The 13,614-nt window shown below is 40.4% G+C and overlaps 1 protein-coding gene across 5 annotated transcripts in view; it reads left to right on the top strand.

The window, feature by feature from the left end:
• LOC6611860 (acetylcholine receptor subunit alpha-type acr-16) overlaps positions 1-13,614 on the top strand; it is a 90,958-nt gene that overhangs the window by 68,791 nt on the left and 8,553 nt on the right. For 3 of the 5 annotated variants that reach the window (XM_032715807.1, XM_032715802.1, XM_032715809.1), the window contains 4 exons: positions 566-675; positions 6,929-7,109; positions 8,346-8,421; positions 8,791-8,985. In XM_032715807.1, the coding sequence (XP_032571698.1) occupies positions 566-675; positions 6,929-7,109; positions 8,346-8,421; positions 8,791-8,985 (562 nt within the window). Of the gene's footprint in view, positions 1-565; positions 676-6,928; positions 7,110-8,345; positions 8,422-8,790; positions 8,986-9,756; positions 9,844-13,614 lie in introns of all 5 variants that reach the window. The other 2 variants (XM_032715798.1, XM_032715805.1) reach the window with 1 other exon arrangement.

Here is a 13,614-nt window from a genome sequence, read left to right as displayed (position 1 = left end):
AAAGAGCAAACGAGGAACGTTGATAAAACTTGTCTCATGTGCGGTTCCGTCGACGGGTGGCAGTGCATGGGGGTTGACTTAGCCAGAAATTGTTGTCAAGTTGCACATTGTTGTATAATGCAGCAACTATGTGTGCCTGTGTGTGTAATACCCCCTGTGTGTGAGCGTACGTGACGCTGTGCGAGTGTGTGCGTACGTTGGCATGCTTTCGAGAGCAACAGCTTGCCAATCAGTTAGCAGAGTCGACCATCTTTTAGTCTTAGTCCTAGTCCTAGTGAGTATGGTAGTAGTAGTTGCATGTGTGTATGTTTGTACGTATGTGCATGTGCTCAGCAGTTGAGTAGATTTCATTTCAGAGTCCTTGCTTTTCCTCCAACTTACTTTTCATTCTATACCGCCCAACTGAACATAGCCAAAGATATCCGTTTTCTTTTCCAAACATCACGTCGCATTTTTGTTTGAATTTTTAGTCGTTTTATTTGATAGCGATACATATATGTATATTAAAACCACTTGAGACCCCCAAGCAATCTATATTAAAACTAATAAAAAACTGTCAACGCAGGAGTGGAACGACTACAATCTCCGCTGGAATGAAACGGAATACGGCGGGGTCAAGGATCTGCGAATCACGCCCAACAAGCTGTGGAAGCCCGACGTGCTCATGTACAACAGGTAAGTGATCTGTGTCCACTCCGGCCGGACTCGATGTACCCGTAACCGAATAGAAAGGCTATCGCAGCCCAAGATGAACCAATGAAACTAATCTGAGAATCAGTATAAAAGTGTTTGCGCAATACATAATCAGCTACATAGAGCTATCTTAAGTCTAGGCATAGGATCGTATAGACCCAATACTTATAATCCAATCACTGAAATACTCAAACAATGGTAAGTTAGGCTGACCAAAGTAAAAACCCACAACCATCGGAGATGAAGTCCCCAAAGACATTTTGTTATCATTTCGTTTTGCGTTCAATTATAGCTATAGTTAAACTTAGTAAATACGTATTACGTAGTTGCACTTTAGTTGAATTTAAATAGATTACTAGCTTACCATTAGAGTTTTGGTAACTTGAAGGATCTGTTGAATAGGTTTCCAGATAGAGATACAAAACTCCATCTGAGGACTGTACTTTCAACAAAGCCAGCGAAGTTTTTGTTGCCTCTTAGTTTATAATATTGTTTGTATGGTTCGATTTGAGTTGGTTTTCTAATTGAAAACCATAATCCCCAGCATATTTAATACGTTTGCATACACTTTAGTTATGTATGACCCCATGTCCATATTCATATTTATATAACTATTATTATTATCGCATTATAACCCACTCGCTATTGTTTGTGTGTCTATATATATGTAAACAGTAATAGAACAGTATAAAAAAAAGAAACAAATACGAAAATCGAAGTAAGCCGCAAATCAAACATGAAATTGTGTTTTTGATTCGGTGGCTAAATCGACTTTTCCCACCCGTATAATTACGATATTTGTGTTTCGATGTTATCCACTTATGATTTGCTTTCAATGTTTACGTTTCGAAAAGTGACTTAACCAAAAAATAAGGAAAAAAAAAGAAAAACAGAATAATTTCCATTTGTTTACTTCAATAAGAGTAGTTTACACGCAGTGGTTGTCTAGTGGGACTGTACATTGTCAGCTTGCCGTTGATGTGGGCTTCACATTGTAATTGGATTCGTAATGCTAACCGAACGTTGTATAACACATGAAATGCCTGAATTATCCAGCATTAACTAAACCAAAATATCAAGCCATAAAAGCGAACTAAACCAAATGCGAAGTAACCGCAAAACAAGCTAAATAATCGCCCAGACTAAACTCCAGACAATTAAACCTAAACTTTAACATTGTTTAACCAGAATATTGCGCAAGTATTTTGTTCGAAACAGCCCGGTTCAAATTCCTCGAGGTATCGAGGACAGCGGTCTGTGGTCTGCTTTCCAGTCAAGGACTCACACCTTTGCGTAGAATCCACCTTAACTCGAGCTCAAGTCAAAGTCCTCTCGCTCCATTTCCGAAAGACAATAACCACCTCAGAGATTGTTCAACAATATGCTGGTGTAATATTTCTGGTTAGACGTTCAGTACTTGAATTTATTTGGCCGACTACAAATACTGTAAAGCATTAATTAAAAACGAAAATGGAAGAAAATGTTTTTTGTCATACTCATACGTAGCTTGCAAAAAACAAAACCAGAAACCATCCAGACCATCACAAAAAAGGCAAAATAGATTTTCAAGTATTGTGCATGAGAAATCAAATCCCTCTTACTAAACAAAAGACTAAATAAAGCCGCATAAAAATAAAACCAAATGCAAAAAATATCCCCACCTCATCCCACAACTAAAACAGCTGCGATCCAGCCAGGTGGCAAAGAGAACCTTCACTTTGTCTGGACACCAGTTGCCACCACCCAACACCAACTAACCCACCCACATTCCATACACACACACACATACACAAAAGACTTCACAACAAACACGATTAAATGAAATGTTAAAAGTATCTAAATAGAGAGTCCATCCCATATTAATCTACATATAAGCTAAAGCTAATTATATGCTCCTAACTCGAAAACTTAGCTAGGCTAGCTAAGCAAACCAATCAAGTTAATATTAAACCGTAGCACCACAATATATATATATATATCGATCGTGTCATCTCAGCATTTCAAACTAACAAAAATCATGGCATATCAAGAAAACATTATTATAAACTAAAAACTCTCGGATGACCGAGATTACGATGCACCTTCCAGTATAATAAATTATATTGCACATTTGAAAGCATTTAATCCGTATATAAATAAAATTTAAATATCAAAATTTATTGAGAGAACTTCAAATTGAATACATTCTTCTTGGATTAAAAAACACTTGTCTGAAACTTTTTCGTTCCAATGAAATAAAATTTTTAAGAAGCTTAAATAAGTTCAAGGCTTTTATCGATAATTGTTTTTACACATTTTTAGAAAGTGAAATATTTTTGAAGGTGCATTTGTGTATTTTATAATCCTTAAAGCAAATACCTAAAAGAAATCCAATCTAATAAATTAATTTGCAATCGCTTTCACTAAATGTTAGTCTATATGTCCAACTAGTTAGTCTAGAAGTGTGAATGTGTGCGTGCCAATTTAAGCAAAACATCGGTGGATTTCCACTAGTCCGGTTACTATGTTCACAGTCATGCATTCATCATACGCCCCGTACGCCGGTGCAAAAACATTTCAAGAACAATTGCGATGGGAGTTCAAATTACAAATGTTTTTGGTCTCCTAACGAGTGTTAGATGCCCGCATCACTCATTGAAGTGCCTTGAATAATTGCCCCTTCATTTCTCATTTCGCCATTTTCCATTTCCCATTTTCCATTTCCCATTCGGTTGGCTTTTAAAATGTCCGCTTCAGCGAGTCTGTGTGTGTGTGTGTGCTCTGCTGTGGCGGTGTGCGAGTGTGTATGTGTGTGTGCGTACTGCAATCACCAAAGTAATCAATTGTTATCGGTGTGCTATATATCGTTCACCTTAGCTATTTGTTCACTTGTGTATGTTCCTAAACAACAATAAATGATAATAAGCTCATGTTTCTCGGTTCTTGTTCGATGTCCAATTATAATCATCTCTATATACCCACCCCAGCTATTGCTGTATACTTACCCATAACTTTATATCTGTGTTTAATCGTCTAACTACCCACCCACCTATATAACCCACCTATTTATAACCAAATATATACCTATATCTTTTGCCGTCTGTGTGTGTGCGTGTGCATCGATGTGTTAACAGACAGGCGTCGAGGAATCATATGGCATACCCATTAAGTCTGCGTAAGTTAGCCTAAGTACCAGTGTAAGCCCCAAACCGAATGCCTGCACCCGATCCCCGCCAGAAACCTCATACATTTTCAGACCACAACTTCGGGGACACCTAATGAAGTAGCAGCTGTGGCTGCAGATGATGATTGCGGTGCTACTTTGTCCTGGGACAAATGACTGCGAGGGTATAACTCTATTTCTCTAGATTTATGTCGCATTCAGCGTTTTTCCTTACCCACGGAATTATCTGCCAGATATCCCATATACGAAATGCATTCAGGCCGAGACAAAAAACGGTTTCCATCTGCCCGTTCTCGTAAGCTAAAATACTTCATTATGATATTTGCATATTTTTTTTTTTGGTCAGGTTTTCCTAGCTGCGTTGGGCAAACTGAACTGCTATTGCAGTGAATCCTTTTTTGGTGCACAAGGCGGAAAAAAAAATCATAGAGAGAGCCACACAAATCCGTGTCCACCCGGGAGGGCTTAAACATTTTAAGCCATAACTTAAACGTCAAAATTTGTTGCCACATCCCCGTGTGACTAAAAACAACTTAAATGCCACAAGCCCCGAAAGCACAAAAACTGAGAGCTGCGAACTGAAAGCCGCAAAAAGCGGACCCATACACGCATTTAGTCCGGCTCCAAACTTGGCTCAAATGAAGACAAACTGCTGCGGAGACTTTGGGCCGGATATAAATGCACCTGGCGGAGTGTCAGCTCGTGGCATTTGCAGAACTAATTGCAATTTATATTTGCCACTGCAGCACCCAGCTTATTTAACCTAATGGCGGAGCAGGTGGGTCCGGCGGTCACACACACACACACCCACACACGGTTTACGCTTGATTGACGCACGGGGCGTGTTATTCCCCGGCTGCGAAATGGAATTTACATGTCACCCGAGAGCCGGCGAAACAAAAAAGAGCCCGTCGGGAAACAATGAATCAGAACACGTACGCCCAGCTGCAGGTTTAATTTCCATGGCACGCAGCATCCGGCGTTGATTTCGCCGGAAAAAAAGGGCATCGAATCGTTGGCAGGACCAGAGGCCAAGACAAAGGACGAGGCTGGAAATAAAAATCATATTGATTAGCTGACTGCTGGCTGGGGGGATAGTCAGGGGAAATCAGTAGATGGAGCCGAGCGGCCATGGAAGCGGCTGTCAACTTTGTTTGCTAATGAACTTGCCAGGACTTCGTCCAGGATTTGTGTCCCGGCAAGCGATAGAAGCCCCGCCCCCATTGCCCAGGCAGTTTGCAAAGGATTTCTGCCAAATGGGCTCCGACAGACCTTCACTTCGTTTAATTTATTAATTCCTCCCCCCCAAACTCGACTAACATTTGGACCTAATTTGTATGCGTCGCCAGCGCTGCTAATGTGCGGCCATCATTTAGATCAATAGCCAGGCATTCACAGACACGGATATGGATACACAAAAAGTTCCCAAGCTGCTGGCGAGGATTGGTTCTGCCTCATTATTGGGGCGAATCAATCGACTACATCTCCTGCTTTCTGCTTACGCTGATTTCGGTCGCGGATTGAGATTCCTTTCACGGCTGATTAATTGAGATGCTGTACCTTTAACCACCGATGCCAGAAGCTTTCACTCTAATTGCAACATTATCTGTATATTTTGCAAAGCATCACAAGTCGCCGCAGCCCAAAAAGAAAAACCGAAAACTGAAAACTGACAGTGATCCGTGGCCCAAAGCCGAATCCGAGTCGGAAGCCACGTCAATATTAATAAGACCCAGAAAGCGAAGGAGAACGAAAAAAAGCAGGCGAATCTTTCACTTTTGAAATTAAAATGTTTTTAAATGCGGCAAAGTGATGAAGGTTGCGATATCCGAAAAGGATTGACGTGCCAATTAGGTGTGAAAATTTAAATGTGCTGCAGCACCTTCGCAACTAACAAGTTTGCTTGGTCGGAATGCTCACACCTGGTTGTCATATCAATTAGGTGTGACTCACATATACATTCTCGGTTTGGGTTAAGCGTCACCCAAGCCGCAATCTCTTAAGCCCAAGTGGGCCACATATGCGTTTCGGTTTTCAGCTTGACCTGCCGCTAATCAGCGCACAAATACTCCCTAAATGCCACAGCAGTTGCATGTAAGCCTCGTTACTACGGGAAACACACCCCAACACGCCCTCAGAGTAACCACCCACATCATACAGCATAATCCATCCCAACATTGGGCCATCATGGGCCCCATGTCATTGCCTCTTTGCGGTGGCCGAAAAATGCAAAACAAAATTGTCCACAAAATGTTTACGCAACATTCTCGGCACTCCAGTCGAAATCAGAGCAGTAATTGCATTTTATTGCAGCTTTCGAGGGCAGCAGCAAAGTCAAGAGATACTCATACATAATGCACGCAAATATATAAATACATATATATAGTATATATTCACTGATGGGTTTATATCTATAGCATGCTTTGCCCACATTTTTGGAGTATCTGCTCAGGTTCATTTGCATATGCGCATATTGCTACTGACTGGATACTGGATAGTGGCTACAGAGATACAAAGATACGCACAAAGCTAGAAAGATATTTGTATCCGGCCAGCCGCAGATTGCCTTTGCCATTTTCCGGTCCAGCTTCAAGTGTTATGTGGCAATAGAAATTCCGTTGGGGTCGACAAGCGCTGTTTGTGATCCATTACAGTAAACACCCCACGAAACAGACCAAAGTGAGCCCGATTAGCTTTAAGTAACATATGTATGTAAGTCTGAGAACACATAGACTTTAAGACCACCACACAACCAGAACAACAGCCCACCCACAAAATCCCCCAAGAATTCCCAGAATAGTATATATATATTCCCCGAAAAATCCCAGCTCTAGTTATCTGGAGCATAGTCCACAGAAAACAAAAAACATTTTTAGTAGTTATGAAACAAGAGAATGACAAACTAAAGCGCAAGTCACATATAACCAAACCAAAAATCGATCAAAAAGTCACTAAATAATAACAATACAATGGGATAACCGATGAATCAAACTGATTATTAATTTGATAAGCGAATAACAAAGCAATCGATCGAGACAATAATCCATTAAAACAAATTGTACAATAATCTAGCGCGGATGAGGGATTCGATGGCACGTATCACACCAACATTGTGGTCAAACATAACGGCAGTTGTCTGTACGTGCCCCCTGGTATCTTCAAGAGCACATGCAAGATAGACATCACGTGGTTCCCATTTGATGACCAACATTGCGAAATGAAATTCGGTAGTTGGACTTACGATGGAAATCAGGTAAAGTGGCAAACGACAAAATACACAGCAAAAAAACAGCAAACAGTAACTAACAGCAACTAGCTCCAATAGTACAGTGAACGCTGGCTACACTAGGCAACACATCACATAATCCACACGAACACACAAACACCCGAACTTCAACACATTCCAACTCGAGCACGATCACGCTTTTGCCAATCACGAGACTCACGCACGAGGAAGCGCGAGGGAAGTCCAACATGCCGAGAGTTGACTGTAGCCAAAGCAATAACAAAATATAAAGAGCGTAGGATGATTTAATATGTAGGGTTAGGACGGATTTGTAATTTCGTTTATATGCTTTTCCAAACTTCTATCTATTTCTCTCACCGTCTATCTCTATCCACCCAAACTTTCTTCTAGTTTATCTCATGTCGAACAATTCTTTGCGTTTTTGCGAATTACAAAACCAAAAGATCGCAGTGTTATTAACAACACTGAACTGTACGAGGTCCTGTGTGTCGGCTGAAATATTTAACTCAGATGTTTGAATATTTTATGCCCACACACCGACAATAAGCTTAGCTTAAAAAGCAACCGCTCTCAACACTGGTCAGCTTTATTCAGTGTTGATAAGATCAGGTTGAGTTATTAAAGAAAGTCTTCCAAAATGGAATCATGTGTGGAAACGGTAGATTCTTTCACCGCAGAGAACTTCTGAAGTTTCAACTATTTTGCATGGTAGCAGGCAAAAACCACGCCCAAATTAATCAGCAACAGGCGAAATTTTGGACGACGTAAAGACTCTTAATGAAAGTCAACAAAGAAAAATATATATTTATACCAAAAGTAAAGGATGTTTTGAGAACGTCTTTGATTTACAGCGCTTTTATTTCCCACGTATTTTGCACCCACAAGAATTTACAAACTAATCTCAAAACAAATGAAAAGAATAAAAATTCTATATTTTGCTCGCTCTCTCTATCTCTCTCTCTCTCTTTCGTACACCTCGAACACATGCTATATCTGTACATAAATGTTGTTTCAATGTGGCTTATTGTAAAAACTCTTAACAAAATTCAACAACAAACTAAACTCTTAAATGTTCTCTTTCTCCAATTAAAAAAAATACAAAACTCAAACTCAAAACTCAATGACCAACCTCCAAAAAAAACAAAACAAAAAATGTAAAAATTAATTTGCTAATTGCAAATTGATTTCCATTCCCTGTGAATACCCATGAAAAAACAATACAAAATATTGTTTGAAAATCAGTTGGATTTGGTTTTGAATTCCGAAGATGGAGGGGATCTTTCCGATTTCATAACAAATGGCGAGTGGTACTTGCTTGGTTAGTAAACAAACCTCATTACGCTTATTTCTCTAACTGTTATTTCGTTTGATCGTTGTCATTTGTAAATGTCTTATCAGCGTAATCGCAATTGCAAAAGAAACCGCAAAACCTTTTTATTTCACACATTGCTTGCCGAAAAATTGCTTCATAGACCATTATGATTTGCTTAGCTCCTGATTTCTTCGAACTAGTTTTACGATTAAGTGTATGTGTACATATCTTTGCGATCTCGATCGGAAGTCTAATCTGTAAAAATCTGTTGTACATACCTGTGTCCTTGTGTCTGTATGTGTATCCATGTTCGTGTCTTTGTCTCGATCCACGATATCCTTGCCCGAAGCTCACTAATCCAATTTTATCGTTCAGCCATGCCGGGAAAGAAGAATACGATAGTCTACGCCTGCTGCCCAGAACCATATGTCGATATCACCTTTACTATACAAATTCGTCGCCGTACATTATATTATTTTTTCAATTTAATCGTGCCATGTGTGCTAATCTCATCGATGGCCCTACTGGGCTTCACATTGCCGCCGGATTCGGGCGAGAAACTGACGCTGGGTGAGTATGCCAACCGAGTCGCGTTAGTCCAAACACAGAACCACCTTAGAACATATGTACCAATCGATCTGAATTGTATTATTCAACTTTCTAAATGCATTTTGTGAGTTTTTCAGCGGTGATTATCCTATTCCGAAATTACCAGTTCGAATCCCCATATGCATAGATGTATGAGTTAGTTACAAAGTTAGGTTATCCGGCAGGTCGAGTTATATCGAGTTATCTAGAGGTCAAGCAGCAAGGGTAGCGAAATGAGGCTAAGCTGGATTTAATTATCAAATAAAGATAAACCCCTAAACCCCTTTTAAAATCTACGTATTCCACGCTGCTTCTAACGATAGTCAGTCTATGCATGTTCTCTGTTCAGTTTTTAACTAAAGTATAAATACTCTTAAAAATCAACAAGTGTTTCCTTTTCGAAACTTTATAGAACCAAAATCCACCGCCAATATTATATGGTATTTTCAAAAAGGTATAAAAGGGAAACACTTTTTTTCTGCTTTTAAAATGAACTAAAAGTCCCTGCTGTCCCGTGCAAAGATTAAATAAATACCACCTCTATAAACTCCATGAACCACCCATCCCGATAAAGGAGTTAAACTTAAACCTAATGCCGATGAGTAAAATGTATAACAGTACTTCTAATTTTTCGATAAATACTTACTAATGATAAAACTTATTCCGTAAACTTGATCTTTCAGTTTTCCGATGTGTTTTGCGTTCGACTTTGATTTAAATTGCGTTTTATATTTATTGTATCTCTTGTTGCAGGCGTAACTATACTACTATCATTAACAGTATTTCTAAACCTTGTCGCCGAGTCCATGCCGACAACGTCGGATGCTGTTCCTCTTATAGGTACACACACACGATATTAAAACGCTATAGCTTAAAGTACGGACCGATCGGTCGGACTATCGACCACTACTACCAGTGGCGAGCAGAAAGTCGTGCTGTGCTAATGCTGTTTTTAGTTAATCATTAGTTTTGCTACAGTAGTGCAATGAACTGAGAAACGAAAAAGAAACTAAAACTAAAACCAAAAACCTCTCACGAATACTAACAAATGATACCGATCAGAAACGAATACGATATACCAATACCAATTAACTTAGCTCTCAACACTTCTGTAACTGTAACTGTTTTCTGTCTCACACCCACACACACTCTCCCGAAAGCCCGGAAACCCACACTCCGGATATCCGGAACACCTCCACACGAATGAGGAATGATCAATAACTCCTAACTCTCCGTATGTTTGCCATAGATCTGTCCTAATCTTTCTGTAATCTCTGGACTCACACCTCGAGTGCCACCACCGAGCCACTGGATGTTGGATAGACTAGCCACACGAACTATATATGTTAGCCCCGAACACCACTGAAACCACTGCCAACACTCAACAACCACCACAGAACTCAGAACCCTTCCAAGTAACCAAGTACCGTGTGCCATGTAAAGTACTCAAGTCGAGCCCGAGGAACACTTTCTTTCCGTCTTTCATAAGCTTTTCTCTCGCTTCTCCTACTAACCTTAGCTCATGGTCTTGTAAAGTCTTTTGCCATATACTTTTTGATAACTATTCAATACCCATCTGGTTAATCGGGGTCACCCTCCGCTGACATAATTGGTATACGAACACACGACAAACACCCATCACCACTCCAATCAAAAGCCACAATCACAACTACTGCCACAACAACAGCCCAGCTACAAGTACAAATACAATTAAGAGAGTTTTTCGGTTCGATTTTGCTGTGTTTGCCCAAAAAAATAAAAACAAATAAGGAACGAAAACCGTCCTATATAATCGGTTCCTAAGTTATTATTGTCGTTTTGTTGTTGCTTTGTTTGTTCGATTGTTTGTTGGATTCGTTTGCTTATCTACGTGTGCCTTTAGCTGATCCCTTTGTTTCGATCGTATCGTTTCGTTGGTCTCTTCAGTTCTTAGCCTGCCAACCCCAACCCAATGTTAAAACGAGTATACCCCGATCATCCTGTAAATAAGCTTGTCTTTAGTGTGACCTCGCCTCATCATCACGCTGGGACGAGTACTCCTACCACACTTTCCCGCCCAAATCATCCTTACTCTGAAAGCATAGCAGCATTTCAAAAACCGCATCAAAAACGTAGACAGAAATGCAATTAAAGTAAATGTATTTTAAATCTAGCCACAAATGTATATATACACAAATATCTAAAATGAGAAACTCTAAAAAATCCAACGAACCACCTTTTTTCGCTACCAAAAAAAAGTTCTAAAAAAATATATATATACAAATAGCTGAAGGAAAACCAAAGCCAAAAGGAAACAGCAAACCAGAAACGAAAACCAACCAAAAAAGTCCAACAGCTGAGTTAACCAGTTTCCCATTTTTTTGTTTGGTATTTTTCTTGGTCCGGTCAGACAAAAACATCAACAAACCATAAATGAAACAAGAGTGTAAGTGGTGGAAGGATTGCAGTGTGATTCGGCTCGAGGGCAGGCAGCCGCAGTTGCACTTACACTTATGTCCGGCACTGTTGCTGCTGTCAGTCCTCCGCAATCCCAACGGCCTTCTGGCCCCAAATTTAAATTCAATTGCAATACCCACCACCAGAGAACTCTGAATGCTGCCACGTAGAGTTGATACCCTAATTCCGTAATGCGTTAACCGTGTACAAGTTAGTGTTTAGACAGATATCGTAGAGGTTTGTATGGCGGTTGAAGCGAGACTTTGATACTTGGCTTGGTAGAGAGGAATAGCTAAGCTAGTTAGGCCAGAGAACCCGAATCACTGGGCACACGAATCAAAGCCGTAACTGTAGATGCATAGCGGTAGGTATAGCTTTACCAATCAGTTTGTAACCCTAGAGCTGTACAAATGCGCCTTAGGGGCAGTGCAGGGCTGCCCTCGAAACTAAGCATCTATGTTAACCATATGACTATATACCTATAAATATATAAATATATATTTCGACACCGATCTCACCCACAAAAACCGAACACTGTAAATAGACAACACGATGAACAGACGTAAGTACACCGAACCACAAAAATACAAAACACCACCGAACCACCAACAACCACTAAAAGAACAGCCAGAACTTTTGTCGAACGCAGCAGCATGCAACTCCAAAAAAAAAAACCAAAATGAGGCTAGAAACCGAAAGCAATACGATGCTTAACACCTTCTCAACACTCTGTCTTAACCCTATTTCGCTCTTGCTCCTTCAGTATATATATATATATCAGTTTGCCAATACCCAAATAGCTACTATATCTCTCCATCTTGTTCCGGCAAGAACTATTTGAGCTTGCACCCACTTATTCGCAAGAAACGAATCGAATTCTCACACCAACAACCAACTAACTACCAGCCAACCACCCAACCACCCAGCCACTAACAACACCAAACTAATCTAGTCTTCTTGCTCAACAACCCGGAAATGTATCTATATCTATATTAAAAAAGCAAACACCAGTCATTTGCAACCCGTAAACTCCTGGCATCTAAACCGAACCCTTGAACCACATAGAACCGTAGCGCTAAACAAATCTCCAGATAAACGATAAACCCTAAACGAAACCAAAATCGAAGCAACATTTGAACTTGCATTTATGCAGATCCATTTGATCAGATGGTAGAGTTGCAACTCCACATAATATCGTATCGTTCATGATGTCGAGCCCATCATGCGTTCATATTATGTCATGTATCAATATATTAAACCGTTCCGAAACCGAATCCGAATCCGAAACCACCTTCCCAACCTCCAAGGAGGAGCAGAAGCCGAGGGGCATTGGGAAAATGATTTGCATGCAATGTGCGAGTTTTGCCCCTTTATAATGGTCTTCGCTCTCGCTTCCACACTCGTGCCGTCTCTTTCGCCGCGGCACGTAGCAAATTAAATGGGGCGCGCATGTGGGCGTGGCAAATTGGCAACACGTAGCTCAAGTGTAAAGGGGGGTGCCATCTTGCCATCTTGCCACCTTGAGTCGACTTGGAGTTCAATTTACAAATATTCGCAGGCCAAGAAAAACTTGCGCTACTTTCAAAGTTTTTGCAGTCCCTCCTTTGCTGTACTAATGGGTCAAAGTTGGAAGGATGGTACCATCCCCGCCCCCTAAAAACCACTAAGCTCTTGAAAAGTTGAGTTTACTTTCTTTTTTTTTGCAAAATTAATACTTTGAGATGTTGTGCACATTGTGTGCCCATTCTGTCAGTTGTATCTGACGTAAAAGAGGGAATTACTTCAGAGATTCAAGCCAAACACCATCTCATTGTGGTCAACTTTGAAAGAGCTCCCCCAGATTATTATATATATACATTTATGTACCCACTTCCCCTCCAGGTCCCGGTTTCTGTTGGACCCCGTTTCCAATTTTGAGTTCGCAGCATACTCAGGCATATACTCATATCCACACTCAAGCACACTCCATTCAGAGATCAAGATCAATGAAACCTATAAATGCTAATTCTAAATAGCCAAAGATCCAGAAAGTCAATCTCCAATTTGTTCGGCCCGAAAGGCGCTGCGAAAAGAACCCAAACCTCGAACAGATACAAAGACACGGAACCTATACTGCCCCACTACTGAGCCTACATACATACATGTGTAACTAAGTCCAACCAAAGTCCTCGATAT

This window comes from Drosophila sechellia, chromosome 2L, assembly GCF_004382195.2.
Source record: "Drosophila sechellia strain sech25 chromosome 2L, ASM438219v1, whole genome shotgun sequence".
NCBI classification, from domain to species: Eukaryota; Metazoa; Arthropoda; class Insecta; order Diptera; family Drosophilidae; genus Drosophila; species Drosophila sechellia.
This window is presented reverse-complemented; position numbering and strand designations above follow the sequence as displayed.